The 21,267-nt window shown below is 43.1% G+C and overlaps 2 protein-coding genes across 4 annotated transcripts in view; both read left to right on the forward strand.

The window, feature by feature from the left end:
* Positions 1–14,994, forward strand: part of HERC6 (HECT and RLD domain containing E3 ubiquitin protein ligase family member 6) — a 48,040-nt gene extending 33,046 nt beyond the window's left edge. The window contains exons 16-23 of the mRNA XM_058546353.1: positions 2,272–2,436; positions 4,519–4,662; positions 7,803–7,969; positions 9,253–9,316; positions 9,758–9,828; positions 12,027–12,210; positions 12,298–12,400; positions 14,030–14,994. Coding sequence (XP_058402336.1) covers positions 2,272–2,436; positions 4,519–4,662; positions 7,803–7,969; positions 9,253–9,316; positions 9,758–9,828; positions 12,027–12,210; positions 12,298–12,400; positions 14,030–14,256 — 1,125 coding nt within the window. The 3' untranslated portion in view covers positions 14,257–14,994. The remainder of the gene's footprint in view (positions 1–2,271; positions 2,437–4,518; positions 4,663–7,802; positions 7,970–9,252; positions 9,317–9,757; positions 9,829–12,026; positions 12,211–12,297; positions 12,401–14,029) is intronic.
* Positions 14,995–19,393: 4,399 nt separating this feature from the next.
* LOC131409777 (E3 ISG15--protein ligase HERC5-like) overlaps positions 19,394–21,267 on the forward strand; it is a 47,301-nt gene continuing 45,427 nt past the window's right edge. The window contains exon 1 of one of the 3 annotated variants that reach the window (XM_058547486.1): positions 19,394–19,902. In XM_058547486.1, the coding sequence (XP_058403469.1) occupies positions 19,548–19,902 (355 nt within the window). In that variant the 5' untranslated portion in view covers positions 19,394–19,547. The remainder of the gene's footprint in view (positions 19,903–21,267) is intronic. The other 2 variants (XM_058547485.1, XM_058547484.1) reach the window with 2 other exon arrangements.

Below are 21,267 nucleotides of genomic sequence, written 5' to 3' on the forward strand. Positions count from 1 at the left end.
CCTTTTCTGGCCGCATTTACATGCTATTTTGTCTCTCCTATCATCATCAGCCTTAGTTCTTAGTTAAATATACATAATGCTCATCCCACCCCCTGCCCCCAGACATTATGCTAAAGATTTTCCAATTTTTAATTGCTGAGGCTTGTTTTCCAGGCCATTCCTTAGGAAAGGATCATATCTATTTATTTATAATGTTTATACTTTAAAGACTGACAGGAATCAGAAGTCATACCCACTAGTTTTATTCATAAATCAAAGGATACGGCCATCTGGGTGAAATGTGGAGAAGTCTGAGACTTTATATGCACAAAGGAGCCATTTCAGTTATCAAACATTTCCTTTTTATACCCCACTAATTATAGAGCTTACCTGACATTTTCCAACGAGCCATGCCCCATAAATCCATAAGTTCCAGGTTTATTTATGATAAACAACCTAGACAGACAAGGTACCTCCTGCTAAAAGCATTCTGTAGACAAGGACTCCCCCTCTAGTTGCTGTTATTAGTGTCTGTCATCAGCATGGTTACAAGGAGATTTGACTGGGTCATCTCGTCTTTTGTTTCCCAGCGACTTCTCTTTTTATTTTCCTAACATCTCTGGTAACGGAAGAAAATAGATTGAGTCTTTCCTTCCCAAACCTAACTTCCCCTTCAGTTTCCTTTAAACAAGTCCTTCCTTCTATTGTGTTTTCTTCTACAGCAGTGTTCTAACCTGTCTACTTTGTTCCTGAGGGTTGTGTGGATAGTGGACCCAGGCAGGTTGCATATCATGAAGGTTTGGAGAATGTTTGAGGACAAGAGAACTTGTAGTTATAGGTGTCATGGGTAAAGTTAGAAAGCAGACTCCAGAATCGGGCCCTCCAAAGGAGGGATGCTAGACATAGTCAGGATGGTAAGCTCCAAACTGGATTACCAATTCAAATGCATAAATGTAGAAAGGGGAAACCAATACATGGAGAATAGGGGTAGAGAAACTGGAAACTAAGATGCAGGTTTCCAGTCCCGACCTTGGGTACGTGAGAGAAAGTAGGCGTGCAGCAGGCCCCATACTCCCCTCCCTGCTGTAGTCAGTGGAGGACACTGCTGGCCACTCGCTGTCACTCTGAGCCGTGGGACGTGCTGCTTGCTCAGCAGGCAGTATTAGTGAAGTGTCCCAGAGCTGCAGATGCCTGGGCCACAGGAGGAGCTGACCCATCACCATCACCAGGAAGGACCAGAAATGGCACTTGATCCATCTCCCTACAAACCTGGAGCTTCTTTCCAACAAACATGTTAAGGAAAAACCCAAAGAATCTAGTGGAATCTCATATAAATTTCTGAGTATATAGTGCTGGCAGAGATCCGGGTCAGGGCCTTCCCAAGCCCGGAGCCACATGCACGCTTCTCTGAGATGCTTGTAGAGTGCTCATATGGACAACACCCCCAGCCTGGAAACATGGAATAGGATAGCCATTGCCCACCTGTCTTACTGTCACTATTGCGGGATAGGCCCCAAGAGGGCTGCATTGGTTTGTGAGTCCTAAATACTCCTTTATTGTCCTTGTGATATAGCAGAAGCCCTAGAAGAGTGTTAAAGGTCAAAGCGAGGATAGCAAGTCCAACACTAGATTTCTAATCCAAGGGAGTTCAGCACAAACAAGATCGGGGGACTGAAGTAGTGAGGGAATGCTGAGAATTCAGAAAAGCTAAACGGAAGTACTATGTGTGGTGACTGAGAACAATGCTAGGTCCAAACTGAGGCCACCGGTGGCATATTTCTGGGGAGCTGCCATGCAGATTTGGTTGATGGATCATAGTTATTTGAAGGGGAAGAGTGGATCTTCTCTGAGCGAGTCTTTCCTCTAGTCTTTTTCCTATATCCACATTATCCTGGAGCTCCCGAACTGCCCTTGTATTCTGGAGGATTATGGTGCTAACACTCTGCTTCTTGAGACTGCTCGTGGACAAATGTCTCAGCATGTTGAATACCACTGTTGCCTTGAAGGATCATGTTTACCATAATATGTGGTCTGAGATAGCTTGTAATTACTCAATTGTACATCCATGGGGACTAATCCCCTGTACACAATTCCTAGGAGCCATAGTTTCACAGATCCCATGATCTCTTTATCCATGAGTGTACATATGATGCCCTTTTCCTTAAATAGTTACAATATGAGTATATATAGCAACGGCAGGTGTAAGTGTATGCTATCCAAAATATGTTTATTTGAAATATTAAACACTTCCTAGTATTCCTATGAGGATTCCTAAAATATTTCTTTTTCTAGAATGCAATAGTGTGTGCATCCCTGGGGCAAACAATTCAGCAAGGAAAGGATGAATTCCCTCCAGCACCTATATTTATACTTCAAGTCAGACGGAGTCACCTAGTTGAAGATGCTCTGCGTCAGTTAAGCCAAGCTGAAGTCACTGACCTCCAGAAAGAGTTAGCGGTACAGTAAAACGTCTCATCGGACCTTCTTACTAATGTGGGAGGGAAACATTTATGTAATGTAGCAAAGAAGAGCCTGCATTTGCAACTACAGTTATCAGCCTTATGGTTTCCAGAATTCCTCCCTTACCCTTCAGAGGAAAGCAGTGGGATGGTTAATTGAACACTGGGGTTGTGAGTTAACTGTTAGTTACCTATGGCTACAAAACTTTTGCATAATAAACCATCCAAAAGCTTAATGACTTAAAAGCACATAATTTATTTTACCCATCTGCTATTTAGCTGAGGATCTACTGGTATAGGTTGAACTCATCTGGGTGGCTTTGCAGATTTTGTCTGCGCTTGTTTACATATTTGGGAGTTGGCTAGGGACTGGCTTGATCTAGACTAGGCCTGGATAGGGCAGTTTGGCTCTGCTTCCTGTGTTTTTCGTCTTCTTCCTGGCACTGCAAGCATGTTCTTCTCACAGCAATGCCAGAGGTACAAGACAGCAGGCCCAGTCACACAACAAATGTTACTTTAGTCAAAGCAGGTCACGTGGCTGAATCCAAGTCAAGGGCTGGCAAAGTATATTCAGCCTTTTTAATGGGAGGAACTGCAAAGTCACATGCAAAAGACATGGATCAAGGAGGGCTGAGGAATTTGGGCTATTAATGCAATCAACCAGCAGCAGGTGGAACAGATACTTTTCCTACATTTGGGCTCTAGTTTTAGGCACAAACCTTCTACTCTATTGGTTCCAAATCTAACCATCCTCCGCTTCACTGTTTGTGGGCGCCTGTAGGGTTTTTGTTGTGTGGTACCTCAGATTGTCTGCCCTATTGAGGCCATAGAACAATGACTAACTCTGTAGGTGGGAGCAGGAGTCTGTCCAGAAGGGAGTGGCTTTTCCTGTTATCAGCCATTAGGGAAAGAGTTAGGTTCTCAGAGAAGAAAGCAGAACCTGGAGGGTGGGACTCAGACAGGAGAGGGCTATTTCCCAGGATGGGACTCCAGTGGAAAACAAAAAAACTGTGTTATAAGCCAGATTTTCTAGTTGTATGTCTCCCTCTGCACTTACTTTCCTTTATATCTTGATTATGAGGAAATCAATAGAAAATGATACCACCTGCAGGAGGTGACAAAGAGTTAAGAGGGTAAACTTCAAGACAGATTCAATCAAAACACAGACTCTGAACAAGGCAAGGTTGTCAAGGTCCATTATGAGTGGATTCTGACCACGGTGAAGGCAGACTTGCTAGTGTAAATGAGCAGAAATAAGAAAATTGGAGGTAAGCTTTATTTGTTATTGGGGTATCAGGATGGAGTGTGAGGCAGGTCCTTGGAGATGACGGTCTGTGGCCAAGGACTTGGTTGACCAAAGTGTTAGTAGATAAGATCTTTCAGGCAAAGAAGGAGAAAGAGAACTCTTAATGAAGCTTAGTGATGCTTATATTCAAAAGATACAAAGAAATTAGCCGGAAAAGGAAGTGGAGAAGGAGTCATTGGAGAGGTCAGAGGAAAACAAGGTAGTACTAGGCCACAGAGTCCAAATGTGGACTTTAGAAAAGAAGGACTAGTCAATATTGATTGCCCCACAAGGGTATGGACAGTCAGTCTGATGGTTCCTGCACAGGTGCCCTGCCCAGGCTGGCTGGCAGGGCTGTTTATCAGAAGTCCTAATGAGGGCAAAGTCTGGAGAAACCCAAATGGTTGTTGACTGGAGGCAAGGTTGTAAAGTCTGGATGATGAGATGAAGATAGACAGCAAAACAGAATAACTGGGGAGTTGAGTGGCCCAGGGGTTTGAAGCCCATCGAAGTTTGGTTCAAGACGCCGGTCACTATAAGTGGTGAATGCTCAGTCTTGCTCGAGTCCGCCTTCACTTGGTTCATGGGGCAGGCCCTCACTAGAAAATAATCTGACAATAAACAGGTTCATGGCATCTGCTGCTCAGTAGCAAATTGAGGCAGAACAGATTGCCATGAGGGAAGGTGTGTGGGCTTCTGGGAATTCTGGTGACTGCAGGAGGTTTGGAACTTTCCCATAAAGATCAAGACATGATATTTTAAATCTGGACCTGAGAGTGTGTTCTTTTTCTTCAGATTGCATTTGTTAAAGAAATTCGTCCTGAGAGTGCAGGGGTCAAGTCTGAGTTCTTCCACTGTATATTTGAAGAGATGACCAAGACAGAATATGGGATGTTCATATATCCCGAAGAGGGTTCCTCCATGTGGTTTCCTGTGAGCGTAAGTCTTCATTGATTTTCTTATGGCATTTCAGAGCAGAGAAAGTAGACTATATACTGCAACACGCAAACCATACACATAATAATGTAAAATTAGGTCACATAAAGTCTGGCTACTCAAAATATGGTCCACAGAGGAGCAGCTCCAGCATCGACTGGGAGCTGTTCAAAAAGCAGAATCTCAGGCCCCGCCCCAGATCAGAACATGTGTTTTACAAGATCCGGGTGATTCACATGCACATTAAACTTTTAGACAGCTTTAATTAAGAACACTTGAGATAGAGGAAATTGCACATATTTACAGTGTCCAGTTTGATAAGTTTGATGTCCCCATATGTCCCCATGAAACTGTCATCACAGTCACGATAATGAACATGTCCATCATCTCCCAAAGTTTCCCCCGTCCTTTTCTAATCCTTCTGCTCCCCTGCTTCTGCTCCTCCCCCGCCCCTGCACCGGCGACCACTGATGTGATTTCCGTCACTATAGAGTAGTTTGAATTTTCCTAGAGTTTCACATAAACGGAATCATAAGCGGTCTTTGTGTGTGTCCCTTTCACTCAGCGTAATCGTGTTGAGACTCGTGTGTGTTGTTGCGTGTATCTGTCGTTCATTCTCTTTTATAGCCGAGCAGCGTTCCACTGTATGGATGTGCCACACTTCACTTATCCAGTCTCCTATTGATGGATATTTGAGGGGTTTCCTAAATTTTGAGAAGGAAGAATCTAGAATGTTTCAAATTAGGGGGGAAATTATTACTAGAATCCTAGAGATAGTTGCTAATTCTAAGGTGATTCATTTCTGCAGTGATCCTATTTTTATAAAGATCTTTGAAATGTAAACATTTTCTTAAAGTCACAAAGACTTGTTGTCATTTCTGTATTAGTAACTCAGAGCAAATAATTCTAAAAAGAATCACATGTTGAGCTTCAATTTATTGATCCCCTTTCCCATAAACTTTCCCATAAAAACTTCCAGATGTTCTTCCGAATGACATGGTGGAGGTTTGGAAGCCAGGAAGGACAGGGAAGAGGAGGAGAAAGATGAATAGGTGTGAAAAAATACTGAAAGGTGTTTTGTATCTTTTTGAGAAAGAATGAACCTCTAGAAGACAAGAAAGGCCAAGGTGTGCCAGTGGTAGGATTTTTATCAGTCGGTCAACAAGCACTTATTGAATGTTTCTTGAGGTTCCAACATTGTATTAAATATTGTGGGAGTTTCAAATTAGTATAAGACACAATCCCTTTCCTCTTGAAACGTTTTTGTATATGTAGATGGAGCAGTGAGACTGAGACACCAGGAACTTCAGCACTGGTTCTCAGTGATGGATGCTGACTTCCCGTGTAACAGTTGTTGAGAAGCAGGGTGGGTGTGGAAGGAAGCACGGATGTGGGATTTGAAGCCCAGAGTTCTACTCTTGGGTGACGGTGGCTGAGTCGTCTAGCTTCTCTGAGTTTTCAGTTTCCTCACCTATAAAATGGGTGTCATAATTTCTGCTCTGCCTGCTTTACAGGGCCGAGTGGGAATAAAGCAAGATGAGGTGCATCAGAGTCTGAAAGTGCCTGGCGAACTTAGGGCACTGTACAAATTTAAGGGATTTTTTAATTAGGACAGAAAGAAATCAAGGGCGACTGAAGTGACTGGAGAAAGTGTCATGGAAAAGTGGAGACCCGAGGTTGATGTTGAAGGATAGGGACTAAATAGATCAAAGAGATGCAAGTGGGGGATGGAGAGGAGAAGATTAATCCTCACGTCAACGCTGTGAGGTAGGTGGTTTGTCCTCATTTTACAGATAAATGAACTCAGGCTCAGCGAGATTAAATAAACTGTCCGAGGACATTCAACTAGCAAGTCACCGGGCCAGGATATGAACTCAGGACTGTCCGACCCCAAAGCCGTTACTTTTTTTTTTTTTTTTTTTTTGGTGAGGAAGATCAGCGCTGAGCTAACATCCGATGCAAATCCTCCTCTTTTATGCTGAGGAATATTTGCCCTGGGCTAACATCCGTGCCCATCTTCCTCTACTTTATATGGGACGCTGCCACAGCATGGCCTGACAAGTGGTGCGTCAGTGCGGGCCCGAGATCCAAACCTGCGAACCCCGGGCCACCGCAGCAGAGCACGAGCACTTAACTGCTGCGCCAACAGGCCGGCCCCCCAAAGCCCTTACTCTTAAGCATTGTGCTATGCTGCTAGATAGAACACACAGGGACAGAAGTTTGATTCGTGTATGGCTCAGTGAAGGGACAAAATCAGCCAGAAGCAGGGGACACGTTACAAATACAGGCCACAGGACCAATTAGGTTAGAGGAGGCCACATTTGGATCAAATGCATTTTTAGCATTTATCCTCACAATTACGCTAAGAAGTAAATGGGGCGAGTGGATGGAGGCACAGATTATTATGTGAGTGGCCCAAAGTCATGACCTGCTGACAGCAAGGCTGGTGCTGGATTCACAGTCTTATAATTTTCAGGCTAGTGATCTCTCGGCTGAGCTGTAGCGGTGGCCCGGCCAGATGTGGCCAGTGTTTTCCCTCATCTGGGACTACAAAGTGCAGAGAGCACAGTGAGGCCAATTTCATCAGGACTCCTTCCTTCTTCCTTCCACCCGCTGTCATGGTCAACAGCATTAGGCACCTTCCCTGACCCATGTGCCTGTCCCTGGAAGCACAACTAGGTTGAGGGCTGTATTCCCCAAGGGGACACCACTCATCTGACACTCACATGACACGCCTGACGCCCACTGAACGTGTAGATCAAGTGCACCCTTCCTTCCACAGTGTCATTTTTCTACGTGAACATAAAGGCAGAGACTGTAGAACTAAAGAGTGAAAATCCTTCGTTTATGAGGCTGTCTGAGCTTATTTTTTATATTCCAGACATGCTGTTAGTAACGAAAAGTAACTTCATTTATTTAATATTCTGAACTGTTAATTCGTATTTTAACTTATGGAAGAAATTTGAATTGTATTATAGCCTACGTAAGAACCTCAAGTTTTTATTTTCCTGAAGTCCATTCTGTTTCTAATTTGCAACTTTTAGAAAACGGAACCAAAATCATTGTCTACGAATCTAATCATCCCTTTGGATTATTGATTCTTTAGACTACATTAGGGATATTTTTTCCTTCTCCTTTTCCAGCCTAAATTTGAGAAGAAGAGCTATTTCCTCTTTGGGATGCTGTGTGGACTCTCCCTATACAACTTCAATGTTGCCAACCTTCCTTTCCCACTGGCTCTGTTTAAGAAACTTCTGGACCAAAAGCCATCATTGGAAGATTTAAGAGAACTCAGTCCTCTTTTGGGAAAGTAAGTCAATGCTTTTCCAGGACTATATCCAGTAAGTCTCAGTTATTTAGGCATAATAACGTTATGCCTAAGACGTTAGACACACACACACACACACACACACACACACACACAGATACACATGAACACAGACAAGATCTTTGATTTCAACAAATGTGTGCTTTTTAGAGGAATTTGAATTTTAGCATGAGTTATAATCAAGTAAACCTTCAACAATGGAGAAAAGCCAAATGCTCCTCTAAGTATCGACCAGTACAATAAACCAAGCTCTGGCGTGGTCTCTTGAATTTATCCAGATGGAAACAGTTGCTTTGGACAGTACACAATATTCTTAATGAGAATCACGCATGCTATATTTATTTTAAGTAAATCATATTTAATCATATTTAATTTATTTAAATAAATCGGCATATTATCAACTTAATTTTTTATGGATTGAAAAATACTTGTTCTAAGTTAAAAGGCAAACTATCCTGTGAGGAAAATACAGGCAACATACATGATAGACAAAGGATTAGTATCTCTGATGTATACATATATATGTGTGTGTCATCACACATATAAATATATATGGCAATATCTCTGTGTGTATCTGTATGGCTAATCAAAAAATAAAAATATGCTCAACCTTACTAGTAATTGAGGAAATACAAATGAAAATGAGATGTCATTTTTCTGCCTACAGACTGACAACTGTTAAAAAGTTTTTCATAAAATATCGAATTGGCAACAGATTGGGGAAAAGGATTCTCTTCTCATGTAGAAGAATAAACTGGCTAGATTTACAATCCTGGATCCCCTGACTGTCTAGAGCAGGGTTTCTCAATGTTGGCAATATTGACATTTTGGTCTGGGTAATTCTTTGCTGTGGAAGGCTGTCCGGGGCGTTGTCGGGATGTTTAGCAGCACATGGGGTCAGTACCCATCAGATGCCAGTAGCAACCTTCCCTCTAATTATGACAACCAAAGATGTCTCCAGATTTTGCCAAATGTCCCCGGGGGGGCAAAATCACCCCTGGTTGAGAATCACTGGTCTAGAGGAAGGGGCTCCTTTTTGTAATTTCCACCACGACTCAGCAGTGTCTCTGTGTTAGTGGTGGTCCAAACAAACTGTAAATAGCGGTTAACTCTAGGCAGAGGGAGTGGGAAAGTGGAGGAGAGGAAATTTACATGGCATTTTATACATTTCTATATTGTCCAAAATTTTTTCCATTGAACATTTATTACTTTTGACATTTTACAAAATCAGTAAGTATAATTTTTTAAACCAAAATTTTCATTAGGAATTTGCAAGAAGTTCTAAATGATGAATCTGATGACATTGAAGAAGATTACATCTATTTTTCTGTGAGTACTAATGAAAGCCAGATTATACGTTACCTTTAATTTGTTTTTTTTTAAATAATTTTTATTGTAGTATGTTAAATATGGGATTCCTTTCTTGAAGAGTATTTTACTTCTGTACTGTAAGACTTTCCCCACCTGCTCCTCATTTGATACCTGATGTCTATACACTCTCAAATAAAGTGAAAAGAGAGCAATCACTCAATCAGTGTGAACAATGTAAACACCTAAATGGAATGATGTATGCTTAAAAGCAATGTACAACAGATACTAGGGACGCCTTTTTATTTTTATATGTATTTAAAAGACTGAACTTTACAAATAATTATTTAGCTCCCAGTTATTTAAAATTTCATAGGGAAGAATGTATTGGCAATAATGGTGTTATGGTTGATTATTCAGACTTTCTGTCATGTTTGGTACCTGAATACGTTTTGGTTATAGATACACTGGGACCAAAATGATGTTGATCTAATTCCAAATGGGATCTCTGTACTTGTGGACCAAACCAACAAGTAAGTTTTGAGACCTGGAAATATCTGCTTTGAATATACATAAAATGTTTATATCACTGTATTTGATAAATGTATTTTAGCTTCTCACATGATCATTTTAGCTCCTCAGCTTTTAGAAAGATAACAAGGTTACAGGCTAAGAGAAGGGCAGAAAAGAGTCAGGATTAAATATTTCCTTTGCGGCACTTTTCCCTAGTTATTCGTTTAACAACTAGTTTTGAGCCCCTACTCTGTACCAGAACCTATTCTAGGTGCCAGGGATATAGCAGTGAAAGAGCCAGACCAAATCTGGAGCTTAAATTTCCGTGGGGGAGAAAGACAATACACGGATAAATTATTATGTAACAGAATGTCAGATAAGGATGAACAACTCTGAAGAAAATTAAAACCAACTAAGAGACTAGAGAGTTATAGGTACGCTCGAGTCAGCTGGTACCAGCTTGTGAGAGCTGAGTGTTAAATTTGGAAAAATGTTGAGAGTTTATTATTAAAGTGTTAGTAGTTTGAAATCAGCCATGGTGGAAATATTTTCACCACAGAAATCAGCAAATGCTGCAAGTGAGGGTTTCCTTCCTTTTCTCTCTCCTTTTGAGAGAGCTGGTTCTTAAACATTTACCAGCACATTACTGGTTACAGGGGGAGGGGAGAGAAGGGAAGAAATTTTTCGTTCTCCTTTCTAAGTTCTTCTGGCTGTTCTACAAATGAAACTGAGGGCCGGCCCCGTGGCTTAGCGGTTAAGTGCCCGTGCTCCACTGCTGGCGGCCTGGGTTTGCATCCCAGGCGCGCACCGACGCACCACTTCTCCGGCCATGCTGAGGCCGCGTCCCACATACAGCAACTAGAAGGTTGTGCAACTATGACATACAACTATCTACTGGGGCTTTGGGGGAAAAATAAATAAATAAATAATTAATAATAAAAAAAAATAAAAATGAAACTGAAAAATGGATTTGGAGGGTAATAGAAAAAAAAGAATTAAATTGACATGAAACAGATTAACAGGAGAAAATCAAATTTAATTTCGTATGTATGGGAACCCCAAAGATATGAGGTTCCCCGGCAGTCAGGCAATTGAGGCTTATATGCCATCCAGAGCTAAGGAGAAGGGGGTAGGGGTTTGGGCCTTCAAAAGGAAGGAAGATGTTTCACAGAAAGATGGGAAGAGCAAATGTTTGGTAAACACACGTTTGCCATGCGATGCAGAGACAATGGGACACAGAGAAGACCTGAATCAAACAGGCCCTGCTCACTTGCCCCAGTCCAGCACACCTAGCTCATATTCCTTGTAGATATCTCTGGTGATAGCTCTTCTTCCTGGAACAGGCCCTTTATCTAAATTCTTTTGGCAGTTAAGGGGGAGGTAAAAGCTTTTCCTGAGTCTTTTGTTTCTTAAAAATTGTCAGCTTAAAATAATCCTCATGCCAAAGAGACACATTTTGGGGTGGCAAATTTTGCTCCCCTACAGGTTGATTGAGATAGGGTAGTCGACAAAGGATGCTCAAAAGGTGGGAGACTATCGTGTTTCTGGTGGCTGTCTGCTGGAAATACCTCTGGTAGAAACCCTGCCATCAGGAAATTGATCACGTAGTAGAGAAGACAGACTTGGGAGAAATAATTTTCACACAATGAAATTGTTGTGCGAGGGGAGAGAGAGGAACAGAGGACCAACCCTGAGAAAGTCATGTTCACGCTGAACTCGGATGAATGATAGAAGTTGCCAGGTGAAGAGGAAACACTGCCTGCTATGGCCTAACTCCAAGAGAAACAGTGAGGCCTGGTGAACTGAAGGTCCGTTTGGCCAGAGATTCAAATGCAAGTGGGAAGAGGCTGCTGAGTGGGGCAAGGCTCAGATCATGGAGGGCTTTTTGATCTTGCTAAGGAGGTCTGGAATTTACCCTAAGGGCAATGGGAAGCCTTTGAAAGATTTTAAGCAGGATGTATTGAAATTAGTGTTTTTGAAATATCATCCTGACCTTAGCGAGGAAAATGGGAGTCTTCATCCTTCTGCTGTATTCTCCAAGGTTCCTTTTTCTAGCTGACCGGATGATTTTATATCCCTGTATAGTACAGGGTTGTGTGCTATGCAGAAGTAATTTACGTTACTTTCTCAATAAAAATGGTAAGAAGGGCAAAGTAGAGAATATTTTAGTCACTGGTAAAGTATGTTGATGGCCTTTTTTTTTTTTGCTTCCCTCAAGGAAAGACTATGTTTCTAAGTGTGTTGATTACATTTTCAACACCTCTGTAAAGGCAGTTTATGAGGAATTTCAGAGAGGATTTTATAAAGTCTGTGACAAGGAGATACTTAGACATTTCCAGCCTGAAGAACTAATGACAGCAATAGTTGGAAATACTGATTATGACTGGGAACAGTTTGAAAAGGTAGGTGATACTAAAATGTCCCCAATTCTTCGAAACAACTTCTATATATCCTCCTTAAAAACTATTTTTCTCCCTCTTTTTCTCAAGAATTCAGAATATGAGCAACGATACCACAAATCACATCCTACTATACTGATGTTTTGGGAAGCTTTTCACAAATTAACTTTGGAGGAAAAGAAAAAATTCCTCTGTAAGTATTATTTATAAATGGATCTAGAGTTATATGTCTTTTTAAAACAAATATCTTACTGGGGATGAAGTCATTATTAATGGTGGGCCACACATGTTAATGGCAAAGCAAGGATTAGAACCCAGGTTCCTTGCCTTCTAGACCAGTGTTCTTTCTCTTACATAAGCCTGTTTGCCATTTTGAAAAAAATGATAATAATGATAAAGATATTGCTGTTTTCCTGCCTTCTCAACACTGACCCTAATCTCACCTCCAATTTGAGTTTATCTCTTCTTTGTTCACTCTTGTTGGCTCCTAATCAAGCCTCTTCTCTCACATTCCTATCTTGATTTAATTATCTAAGTCCTATGGAATTAGGACAGCGTAAACTGTCTCTAATACTATTTTAGAAATAACAATAGGGGCCGGCCCTGTGGTTTAGTGGTTAAGTTCGGCACACTCCACTTCGGCAGCCTGGGTTCATGGGTTCGGATCCCAGGCGCAAACCTACACCAGTCATCAGCCACAGTGTGGCCGGGGCACACATACAAAGTAGAGAAAGATTGGCACAGATGTTAGCTCAGGGCTAATCATCCTCAAGCGAAAAAAGAGGAAGATTGGCAACAGATGTTAGCTCAGTGATAATCTTCCTCAGCAAAAAAGAAAGAAAGAATAACAATAGCAATGACCGCTGCTGCTAATAACAACAGCAGCATTTATTGTGTACTTATTCTATGCCAGGCATTGTACTGATCACTTTATACCTATACCTCCCTTTATCCTCATAGCAACCTTATGAGATAGGTACTTTTATTTTTCCCCATTTTACATATGAGGAAAAACAGGCATGAGGCATTTAGTAGCTTGCCTGTGTTCAGACAGCTGGTGAGAGCCCAGGCTCTGGACCACTAAGCTCTGCGGCCTTGTGGTGTGAGAACGTCTCTTGGTGGAAACCCTAAGGTTTCCCTAGGACAGATTTAATGTCTTATTCTCTTAGCTTGTCATCCCAGTTTTCAGTTCTTCCTGAGATACACATCTTTCTTGCTATTTTTGTTGCTATTGAGGATGGTGGAGGACAATTCCAACTCCTCCACAAACCCAACCTACTTCTCCACAAGCCCAAACTACCTTTCCAATCTTCTCTCTTACCAGGATATTTTTGCTTCAGCCCAGTGGTTCTATTGTCTGTACATTCAGTGAGTTCACTCACATCTTCCTACCCCTGGCTTTTTCTTGGCTTTTTCCCCCAGCCTTGAAAGCTTACCCATCTCCTCTCCTTGAGAAGAAACTAGGCAGATGTGAGGTCTGAGGTCTCCCTGCTACCCCGGCCTGGCGCCTCTCTCCCTGCCCTGAGTCTCAGGGCTTCATTAGGCTCTTCACCTCAGACTTCCAGCTGAGCTACATTAAACTTCCTTGTATCTTGCTGTTATCGTTTCATGTATGTAATTCCTAGCCAACTAGACTAGGAAGTCACTGAGGACAAAGACCAATGTCATGATTATTCTCTGCTCCCCACGGTCCTGTGCAGTTCTTTCTGCTCAAGGGCACTCTCAATAAATACTGATTGAATAAAGTGGTTAACTGCTTCCTTTTCATTTTAAGTTTTGCTCTTTGTATGAAATATCTTAACCAAAGTTTATTCCTTTCTAGTTTTTCTTACAGCAAATGATAGGTTGCCTGTAAGAGGCCTACAAAAAATGGGAATCATATTTCGCTGTCCTGAAACCTTCAGTGAAAGAGATTACCCGAGATCATTGACATGTCATAATATTCTGGAACTCCCTGAATATTCGACAATGAGAAGAATGGAGGAAGCACTTCAAGTAGCCATCAACAGCAACAGAGGATTTGTTGGACCCAGGGTCACACAGGGATAGTCACCCCTGGGAGTTTCCCTGAGGCCTCAGCTTCTCAGGTCCCCCCACGCTTGGATTCCTCTGGTTTTCCTTAGGTCTAATAGTACAAAGGGTTGATGGATTTTAGTTAGAATTAGTGGACAAATGTTAGGATAAACAATGAAGTGATGAATCAGGATGGTATTTAATGAATCAGCATTTCCTGATCCCTAAACTTGCTGTGAGGATGTTTGCTTTTTACTGAATTATTTCCTGAACAATAATCATTTAAAAATAAACTGAATATGAAAAGCTAAAAGATATTTTTAAAAATATTGTACATCTAATAAATACTGTCTGCAAATGTGAAAGACATGCTGAAGTTTGAAAAAAATAAAATATAAACTAATTCCACATGTTTTTGAGGCATCTACAAGTACATTTTATATTCTGGAATGTCTCTAGAGTTTTGATTTTAGCCAACTGCTGAATAATTTATTTGGAAAATCTAAATGTGAAGGGATTCATTAATTCATGGAATAATTACTTAGGCTCAGTACTGTGTTCCAAGAATCATTCTAAATGCAGATTATCATTACTTTGGTAAAACGCTGAACCCAACCAGGAACTCTTGTCTAATTGTAATTGGAGAAAATGAAGAACATGAACTATGTCTCAGTATCATGGTTACAGAATGATTTAAAGGAGAGATATAAGTATGGAAATGGCCAATGATCTTTGTAGGCCAGTCCTTTCTCATATTAAATTTTTAAACTGTAAGCTGTTCTATAAATGCCTGCTGTTATCCCAAACCACATACAGAAGGCTTGTGTCGGTGGTACTTTGGGAAAGGAAAGACCGTGGGGCGAAGTCCTCACTGGGGTTCATACCAAACCTCTTTTTTGCTGAGGAAGATTCACCCTGAGCTAACATCTTTGCCAGTCTTCCTCTGTTTTGTATGTGGCTCGCTGCCGTGGCATGGCTGCTGACGAGTGGTTTAGGTCGGTGCCGGGGAACCAAACCCGGGCCGCTGAAGCAGAGTGTGCCGAACTTAACCACTAGGCCATGGGTCGGGCCCTGATGCCAAACCTCTTAACTTCAAGTTTGTGTGCCTGATGTGCAGTAAGCCAGTCACTGAGACATCGGTGCTTGGAGATGGAGAAAGTTTTTTTCAAATTAGCCAAAATGGGAAGGTGGGAGCATGGGTTCACTCAAATCCACCTTAACAAGAGCAGAAAACGGTTTTATAGAGCGAATTGGCTTGTCAGGAGGAGCTTTGGAGAAACAAAGGGGTCACTCCTGATAAGCCCCTGGGCAATCTGACTTCTGGGGTCAACAGCAGCTGGGGGCTGGCCATTGTGATCACAACCCCCTTGAAGGCATTCTCCTGCAAAACAAGCTCACAAATCCTCCAGACCTGAGTTACCCCTCAAGTTAAATAAGAAAACTGCAAATGGACAAGATTCATGTATGTCTGTGTTGGGAACAAGGTCGAAAGGCAATCAGGTTCTTATTGAATACCTACGGTAAGCCTCAGCTATCCGGCTTCAGGGTGCTGATGTGGAAAGAGGGCAGGGTCACCTGAGGATAGACAGAACAGAGAGAGAGAATTCACCAAGGACACTAGAATGTGTGGTGGTCAGGAGCCCCCAGTGAATCCTCAGAGTTATTTGGGGTGTGTCTGGTTTCTACAAGAAATGGAATGAAGGCCCAGATGTATTCTATCTGAATTTTAAGGGAAAAAGTAACCTCTGAATCTTAGGCATCCCTAGGCTCCTGACTGTGGGTTGTGTTTTTCAGGCCTTTCAACTCCACCATTACTTTTTGTAATGCAAATGGATGAACTGTACTAAACATTTGAGGGAGAGAGAGTACCAATTCTTTACACACTCTTTCAGAAAAGAGGAAGAGGCAACACTTGCCAATCAATTCTATGATGCCAGCATTACCCTAATACCAAAACCAGACAAAGACATTACAGGAAAAGAAAACTATAAATCTCTCTCATGAACACAGACACAAAAATCTTTTACAAAATTTAACATATCAAACGTATCCAACAAGATGTGAAAAGGATAGGGCTGGCCCCGTGGCTTAGCGGTTAAGTGCGCGCGCTCTGCTGCTGGCGCCCGGGGATCCCTGGCGCGCACCAACGCACTGCATCTCCGGCCATGCTGAGGCCGCGTCCCACGTACAGCGACTAGAAGGATGTGCATCTATGGCATACAACTATCTACTGGGGCTTTGGGGGAAATAAATAAATAAATAAACTATTAAAAAAAATGTGAAAAGGATAATATCTTGTGACCAAGAGGGGTTTAGTCCAGAAATACTTGAAAATCCATTATATTTCACCATAATAGACAAAGAAAAATCATATAATTACCGCAATAGAGGCAGGAAAAAAATTAACAAAATTCAGTAGGCCTCACGCATGATAAATACTCTTAGCAAACTAGGACCAGAAGGGAACTTTCTCCACCTTTTAGAGCCTACCCGCAGCTAACCTCATACTTAATGGTGAAAGACTGAATGCTTTCCTACCACAACTGGGCACAAGGCAAGAATGTCTCTTATTGCTTCTATTCAACATTGTACTGGAGTTACGAGTCCATACAATAGGGCAAAGAAAAAAAAGAAAAGCCATAATGATTGGAAAGGAAAAAGTAAAACTGTCTTATTTAAAGACTACATGGTCATCTGTGGAAGATTCTAAGGGATCTACAAAAATATTACTAGAACTATTAAATAAATATAGAAAAGTCTTACGATTCAAGATCAATATATGAAAATTAATTGTATTTCTATATACTCACAACAATCATAAGTTGACATTTTAGAAAGTACCATTTGCAGTATCGTCAAAAAAATAAGAAATACTTAAGGGTAAATTTAACAGTGTTGGTCTAGTGGTTAAGATTCGGCGCTCTCACTGCCACGGCCCAGGGTTCATTTGCTGGTCAGGGAACCACACCACCCTTTTGTCGGTTGTCATACTGTGGCGGCCGCATGTTGCCGTGATGCTGAAAGCTATGCCACTGAGATTTCAAATACCAGCAGGTCACCCATGGTGGGCAGGTCTCAGTGGAGCTTCCAGACTAGGCAGACTAGGAAGAAGGATCTGGACACCCACTTCCCAAAAATTGGCCATGAAAATCCTATGAATAGCAGCGGAGCACTGCAGAAAAGACCAGGCAAGATTCCTCTGCTATATACAGGGTCCCTAGGAGTTGGAATCAATGCGACAGCTCCAACAACAACAATTTAACAAAATATGTTTGACTGTACACTGAAAATTAGAAAATATTGCTGAAAGAGATTACCTCAGAAGTTTTCTATCAACAGATGGAGAGAGGCTCATAGACAGCAGAATCAGTATCATTGGCATGTCACTTCTTCCCAAATTGATCTAATTTAGTGCAATCTCAAAATCCCTCCAGTCTGCTTTGTAGAAATTGGTAAACTGATCCTAAAGTATATGTGGAAATACAAAGGACCTAAAATAGCCCAAACAGCACTGGAGAAGGACAACGGCGGAGCACTCGAATGAACTGATTTTGAGACTTCATTAGAATCTACAGTAATCAAGGCAGTGTGGTCATGGAGTAAAAGTGGACACACAGATCAACAGGACACAATGAAAAATCCAAAATAAATCCAATCACACATAGCTAACAGAGTTCTGACAAAGATGCCAAGGCTGTCCAATGGGGGAAAGGCAAGCTGGAACAACTGGAAATTCATAAGGTAAAAAATGAACCTTAAACCATAAAGTAAATTAATTTGAAATGTAACAAAGATCTAAAACTCTAAGACTTCTAGAAGATAACATAAAGAAAATCTTTGTAACTTTGGGTTAAGCAAAGATTTCTTAAGATGCAAAAAAAGACGTGAACTATGTAAAAGAAAGAAATGGATAAATCGCATCAAAATTGAAAACTTTACCTCTTCAAAGACACTTGTAATAAAATTAAAAGGCAAGCCACAGACCAGTAGAAACAGTTTTAAAACACATCTCTAATAAAGGACTTGACATATAACATAAAGAACTGTAATATGTATAAAGAACTTTTAGATAATAAGCAATCAAATTAATAAATGGGCAAAAGATGTGACTAGACACTTCAACAAAGAAAAGATAGAGATTAGCACTAATCACCACAGGAAAAGATGCTCAACATCATTAATCATTAGGGAAATGGAAATTAAAACCACAATAAGACACCACCATAGACCACTGCACTTGCTAAAATTAAAAACACTGCCAATACCAAATGTTGGCTAGGAGATAGAACAACTGGATCTCCCATAAATTGAAGGGAATGCAAAATGATATAGCACTTTGGAAAAGTTGGGCAGTTTCTTATAATGATACTCATGTACTTACCCTCACACAGCAATTCCATTTTTAAGTATTTACCCAAAATAAATGAAAACATTTACCCATTCAAAGGCTTGTTCACAAATATTCATAGCACCTCTATTCCTTGTAGCCAAAAACTGGAAAGGACTGAAACGCCTGTCGGTTGGCGAAGGGATAAACAAATTGTGCTTTATCCACATAATGGAATACCACCCAACAATAACAATAACAAAGAACTACTGATGAAACACAAGATGACTCTCAAAAGCATTATGCCAAGTGAAAAAAGGCAGACACAAAAGACTGCATAGGTTTGATTCCATTTGCAAGAAATTCCAGGACAGGAAAACTATATGGACAGCTGATGACTGGTTGCCAGGCAGCGCGCTGTGGGCGGAGAGACTGACCGCAGAGTCCTCGTTTTCACTTTCGTTGCGATCCTGGAACAGAATGCTTCCCAAAACTTGAGCTTTCCTTACCGCCAAGTTCCTGGAAAGTCCGCCTGTGCAGGGCTCCTCCTAGTGGAATTGCCGTGTTTCTTCGAAGGCCACTTGGTCCAGGAGTTCAGGCGGCCACTGCCCGCCTGGGGACACCTTCTCAGCCCTGCCCACCCACCTCGTCACCTGCCAGCGCCCTGTTTACTTTGGCCGCCTCCCAAGGCATTCTTGAATCGTTCGAATTTCTCTTTCCTTTTCCATTTCGATTCTGTCCCCTTAAAAAAATCAGTTTCGTTTCCCACGCGAACTGCCGGCTCCGCCCCCAAACCGCGCGCGCGGAGCCGGGCGTCGAGCCGGGCCGGGCAGGGCAGCCTGCGTTTCCCCGACGCCGCCGCGCGGTCCGCGAGCTCCGGCTCCGCAGCGCGACGCGCGGGGTCAGTGGGCGCGCTCCGGCCTTGGCCGTTTCCCTCTCTCTCCTTGCCTCGGAAGGTCCGGGGCGCCGAGGCGCGGCCGTGGAACCCAGCAAAGCGGCGATGGAGCGGAGGCCACGGAGGAGGTCGCGGGGCGGCGCGCGCTCGGCGCCCAGGCTGGCCGCCGCGTCCCGGTCCGGGGCGTCCCAGTCCGGGGCGTCCCGGTCCGGGGCGTCCCGGCCCGCTGTGTCCGGGTCCGCTGTGTGCCGGCCCGCCGCGTCCCGCTCCTCGGAGCCGCCGGGCGCGCAGCTCTGGCTGTTCCCCAGCCTCGCGGGCGTCCGCAGCGCGCTGTCCCGGAGGACCGAGGCGACGCGCCAGCTGTGCTGCACGCGCGGGCGCCTGGCGGTGCTGGAGCGCGGCGGGGCCAGCGTCGATGTCCACCAGCTGCCGGCCGGGAGCGACGGCGCCGGGAAGCCCGGTGAGTGGGGCCGGGCAGCGCCCGCTCGGCCCTGCCGCCTCGGGCTGGGGAGGTGAGGGCGGCCGTTCGGAGCGGGGCCCCCACGGACGCTTCTCTCCAGAGTGGCCCGAGCCGCGGGTGCGCGGTCCTTCTCTAAACGGGGAGGAAAGCTCAGGAGGGGACCCGACGGCAGCAGTGCTCGGTGGCCGCAGAGACGCGCCCGGCCGGCTGGATTCCGCGTTCCGCGCGTGCAGCGCCGCGGAGCTCCCCGTCATCCCGGCTCCTGGTTGGCGCGGGGCTCGCGGGGTGGCAGCGAGACACGCCTCGTCCACTCCTCCAGCTGACCGCGCGTGGGGAAGGTGTACAGGCAGCATCTTCGCCTTAGCCAGTCTGCCTTTATCGTTGGTTTCTGTTCAGAGTTTGTTCTTCATTTGCTGCGTTTTAGGACGTGCCTGCTCCGATTTCGTGAGCCTTTGGAGAATATAGTTGTCTCGTTCTCAATGATAGTCTTACATTTGCAAGCAATTTAAGGAGTGCTTTCAGTTGCACTTCTCCAAGGTGATCATCTCCGTGGAGGTTAGATCAGGTGCTGTGGCACCGATTTTTGGGGTGGGCGAAGGCAGATGGCCACATTCTTAATCTTAAACATGTTGCCCAGCGGTCGAGTGAAGGAAATGGTATTCTACTAAAGTTGTTCGTTTTGCTTTTAACTTGACCGAAGTCGAGCATCTTTTCTTTTTTCTATTGGTCATTTGGATTCCTTTTCGGTGAACTGCCTGTTCATGTCTTTGCCTGGCTTTTAAAAAATCGAATTGTTAGTCTTTTTCTTGTCTGTTTGAAAGAGTTCTTTGACGATTTAGTAAGAATAGCCCTTCGTCGGTCGTATACGTTGTAATCTTTTCCCCAATTTGCCTTTAATTGATGTTATTTTACAATCTGCCTCATCAATCTTTTCTTTTAAGGAGGTTTATGGATTTTGTGTTATGTTGGAAAGCTATCCACGCTCCAAGTCTTTTTTTTAATGTACTCATCTTTGTAGTAATTTTAAGCTTTATTTATTTATTTATCTGTTTTTTTGAGGAAGATTGGCCTTGTCCTAACATCTGTTGCCAGTCTTCCTCTTTTTTTTTCTTTTTTTTCTCCAAAGCCCCAGTACATAGTGGTGTATCATAGCTGTGAGTTGTAGCTCTTCTGTATGGGATGCCGCCTCGGCATGGCTTGATGAGCGGTGAGTGTGTCCGCGCCCAGGATCCGAACTGGCCAACCCCAGGCCGCAGGGCCGCTGACGAGGAATGCTCCAGCTTAACCGCTACTCCATCCGCCGGCCACTAAGCTTTTATTTTTAACACTAAAAATTTTGACATACCTGGAAATTATTTTGATTTT

The sequence above is a fragment of the Diceros bicornis genome, chromosome 8 (assembly GCF_020826845.1).
Source record: "Diceros bicornis minor isolate mBicDic1 chromosome 8, mDicBic1.mat.cur, whole genome shotgun sequence".
Lineage (NCBI taxonomy): Eukaryota > Metazoa > Chordata > Mammalia > Perissodactyla > Rhinocerotidae > Diceros > Diceros bicornis.